Genomic DNA, 4,531 nt, shown 5'->3' with positions numbered 1-4,531 from the left:
TGTGTGTGTGTGTGTGTGTGTGTGTGTGTGTACGTACGCAGCTCTCTTCCACACCATGACCAGCTTGTCGTCTCCACCTGATGCCAGGTACAGCCCGTTGTTGGACCAGCGCACACAGTTCACACACGCTGCAGAGACAAAAATACACCCGGGTCATAAATCTAACTTGCATGGATTTGTGCTGACGGGGCGGTCCTTTCGTTTATGGCGGGCATTAATAACAGCGTCTGCAGTATAGCGGCGCAGGAGGTCGGTGTTATTAAATCTGACCGCTCGTTCCTTTGATTGGAACACAATCAAACGAGTGCAAACACACAGCGGACACTGAGCAGCAGAGGCTGTCTGTGGAGGAGAATAAAATATGAAGAAGAGTTCAACTTCTCCAACTTTCAGGCTGCAGGCATGAAGTATATACTATTCATAGCTGTACAAACAGCAGATGTGAATGCAGGAGTCGTAGAACTGGTTCTGCTGCTCGGAGTAGTCAGAATAAAACTACATAATTAGCGGCGCTGTGGAAAGTCGAGGACATTCGGTGCCCGATTGTGTGGAACGTGGAGGAGCAGCAGGACTTCAACAGGAAACCAGAGGAACGATAACGAGCTCACTACAATCAGAGACGAGGTCCAACGTACAGAGGGGAAACACTCTCTGTTGAAAGTGTAATTTAATCTCTTTTAGAAGTTGTCTTATTTCACATCGACAGTTGTCCTTGAGGGCCTGTAGTCCACATCGAATCTGTTTCACAATAAGACGATATGTGGACACACGGACGGATACATTCTCATGCTAACAGATTGTAGTGGCGGATGAATAGTTTCCTCTCCACAGGAAGCTGCTGATATCACACATCTGTCCCCGTCCATTTGTTCTCTTTTTCACTGTTAATCTGTTTAAGTGATTACGTTTCCCTGTGAGACTCTTTAGAGACACTTAAATAAAAAGACACATCAACGAAACAAGGTCTTCTTCTCGTGTCTCACGGACGACCCGTTGATCGATTGGCCTCACGTGTTGTTTGCGTCTCACATCTAGAAGTTTTAGAATAATTAGATAATTAATAATTAAGAGCAGAAGCACCTGGAGAAGTATTCACAACAGGAACTAAACAACAAACATTTCTACATTATTTGAATCGACGTGAAAGCGAACTCAGGTACGGCGGGTTACCGAGGTGATTGTCCATCTGGCAAAGCATCTTGGGAATATTCTCGTTCTTCTCGTCCTCGTCTCTGAGGACCGGCGCCATGTTCCAGATCATCACCTTCCCAGAGTCCTCTCCTGAGAAAACACATCCAACATCAAGACACATTGTTTCATGCCGGCATGATAACGGCAGCGGTGCGTTTTATTTTGAAAATCCCACAGGATGTGAACGAAGGCACGGGTCTTACCTTGCCCACCGGTTGCAAACTTTGTCCCATCAGGATGGATGTCAACAGAAAATATGGGTTTGCCTGTGAAACACATTGAAGGACGTTTGTCAAATCACAGTTTTAATGGATTCAAAGGTAAACAAACAATAGATGCTGTGGACTGATATCACAGACTGATAATCAATAATAACTGATACATTATCAGGGACCCATTTCAACGTAACACAGGAATATCACAGCAATCTTCTTACTGTCGGCCTGACGGTAGAGCTGGGCGACACGGGGACAATCTAATATGATGTTAGACCCGGAGGTTGATATTACAGCGATACTGTGGGTCGACTATTGGTGCTCTTACTCAAATATTTACACATTGAGATCATTTGATAAGTAATTAACAGTATGGATGTAATGACTAAGTGGGTAAAGGCAAATAAAACAGATACAACAGTCTGGTAAGTTCAGAAAATGACATTTTACTGTAATGCAGCAACACTTACTGACATATTACCATATCTAAACTCTAACGCCTCGTCTCATATCATATTCATGTAATATCAATATGTTTCCCGGCTCTATCTGGTGGATGATTCCACTAAGTCACAGCATGAACCACGACCTCACACGGTTCCTGGTTTAGTTAGTGACTGTGGATTCTCAGATCTTTTTTTGTAAAACAAACCAACGTGTGAAATAACTCAGATGATATATTTAATTTCTCAAAACTCTCACTTTGTTTATATCATTATAAACTTAATATCTTTGGGTTTTGGACAGTTGGTCCGACACACTAACACATCTACAGAAAGAGTGAAGAGCGTACAACACCACCATGTAGTAGAGTAAATGATTATTTGTAATTTTCTTATTATCAGCTCTAATATACCTACGATGGGGATGTGTTTGTAGCATGTTTTGCTAAAAGAAATTGGAGATTAAATGACAATTGCTAAGAACGAATGCAGTAATAAAGCCAGGTTGTCTAATGATCTGTGTGATTTGTTCTTTCTTTATTCTGTGACATTTATTATTCCATTCAAAAGGAAGAACTACTGAATCTAGCTGTTTCTTTGGTAAGGAATGTTGTTATATTTTGGACAGAATAAGGCCATGTCAAATCCCTTGTGTGTGCAACATACCGCGGCAATAAATGGTTCTGAATCTGATTCATCTGTGGAAGGAAACCAATCTTACGTGCATTTACCCTGCCAACAAAATGATCCAGAGAGGAATCTGTAAGTTTGTCTTGTAGAGGAAAGAAAGTTAGCCTCAAAAAGTGAGACCTATTTTTATTTGTTTCACTTTATTCCGTGTCTTATGTTTGACTTCATCATCTATAAAAGTCTCATTTATCTACGGACCTCCTCAAAATACAAATATGTCACCTCAAGAGGTCAAACATCTGAACTTGCGCACACTGGAAGTTGGTTAACTTGAGCACCAAAGAGCATCAGTACAGAACGTAATTCACCAACTAAAGAATATCTATCTATCTCTATCTCTATCTCTCTCCCTCTCTCTCTCTCTCTCTCTCTCAAAGATCTGCTGTTTGCAACGTTTAAACTGAAAGGATTTGCGTGTTTTCTACTGTAACTCATGTCAGTTATGAGCCGGTAGATGAGACACACGTGACATGTTGTGATCGACACTTAAAACATTTACAGGAAGCTTCACGGACTCAAAGAATAGTCGTGAAACCTAAAAACTTCACTCTAATGACATCAATCGTCAGCTGCAGACGAAATTCAGGCCATTTCATCGCCCAACGGTTAACTTTCACAACAACACAACACAACAATCTGTCTGTATATATATATATATATATATATTTGAGTTATTGTGGATTTTTTACTTATTTAATATTCTTTACTGTTTTATTACTTATTTATAATAATTGTTTTTTTACTATTTTTCTTGTTTACATAAATATATATATATATGTATTTCTGTATATATATATATATATATATATATATATTCCACTATGCTGCTGTAGTCCTGTAAATGTCCCCACTGTGGGACTAATAAAGGATTACACTATCATATCTTAGACTGACAGCTTGGAGAGACACTTTTCGTGGCTCCATATCGAGCTCGTTCTCTGTCACTAAACAAGGCGTGTTTGTTTAAAACACAGATGTCGTGTTGGACGTTAAACACGTTAAACTATAGCTCACTCTGAGACTTCAACGTGGGTCATTTTGTCAGTTAATCGCAGAATCAGAACCGTTTATTTGCCAAAGTATGTTGCACATACAAGGAATTTGACCTGGTGGGTGGTGTATAACATTAAAACAATCAACACAGTGCAAACAAATAGAAAGATATTAAAATGTAACATAAAATATAAAATATAGTGCACAGACAAAGAGATAACAGTACTTTAAGTGAGCTAACGTCAGGCTAGCCGGGTGGTGGGCTAACTAGCTAAGCTAGCTAAGGTTAGCAAACATTATAATACATTTAAGAATCAAAAGAGTGATGCCGACAAGTGACAAAAACACCAGACGTGTGTGTTGAGTTGCAGGGTTCACGTCCGCTGTGTGTGAGCGACTATTAAGTGACAAACAAGTCAAACAAGTGTCGACCACCACCACCATGATGCCTCCTTATCAATCCTCCCTCCCCCGACAACAAAAGCCCAACTTGGTCCAACAGATTCCTGCACAAAGCTTACCGTTGTGGCTCACCCAGCTCGGCTTCAGCAGCTTCATTTTCAACTTAAATCATATATATATATATATATATTTAAATATATATATAACGCTAACCACCGCCACCTCCACTCCACTCCTGCCTTTGTCTCAAACTCCGTCCGACACTTTGTTGTTTTTTAGATTCAACTCCTCCATCTCTGCGGCAGCATCTCCCCGAAAAACCCGAGCAAAGTGGGGCAAGATAGGGCAGCTCAGAGTCCGGACGACAAAAGACGTGACACCAGGAAGTGTTTCCGTTGTTTTTTGACCGCGGACCGGAAAAAGCGTGCGGGGCGGCTGTCACAATAGTTCCTCAGGGGAGGAACTTTGTAGACTTTTTAAAAATATGTATTCCAATAAAATAATCTTTGGCATGTTTTAATGGATTTTAGCCTGTCATAAATGTAGTTAAGTGTAACTAATCCAATCTTACATCAAATGTATCACATCGCTGGAAAA

At 40.3% G+C, this 4,531-nt stretch overlaps 1 protein-coding gene across 1 annotated transcript; it reads right to left on the bottom strand.

Moving 5' to 3' along the window:
• Positions 1–39: 39 nt before the first annotated feature.
• On the bottom strand, positions 40–4,284 carry LOC116400844 (protein HIRA-like). The gene is made up of 3 exons (XM_031878931.1): positions 4,054–4,284; positions 1,395–1,457; positions 40–1,281 (listed from the first exon to the last, which is right to left on the bottom strand). Exons 1-3 carry the CDS (start codon positions 4,088–4,090, stop codon positions 1,127–1,129), a joined length of 255 nt encoding a protein of 84 aa, XP_031734791.1. The 5' UTR covers positions 4,091–4,284; the 3' UTR covers positions 40–1,126.
• Positions 4,285–4,531: the final 247 nt, after the last annotated feature.

Source organism: Anarrhichthys ocellatus, unplaced genomic scaffold, assembly GCF_004355925.1.
Source record: "Anarrhichthys ocellatus isolate YVR2014 unplaced genomic scaffold, GSC_Weel_1.0 scaffold210, whole genome shotgun sequence".
NCBI classification, from domain to species: Eukaryota; Metazoa; Chordata; class Actinopteri; order Perciformes; family Anarhichadidae; genus Anarrhichthys; species Anarrhichthys ocellatus.
The sequence above is the reverse complement of the archived record's forward strand: the minus strand, read 5'-3'. Positions and strand labels throughout refer to the sequence as shown.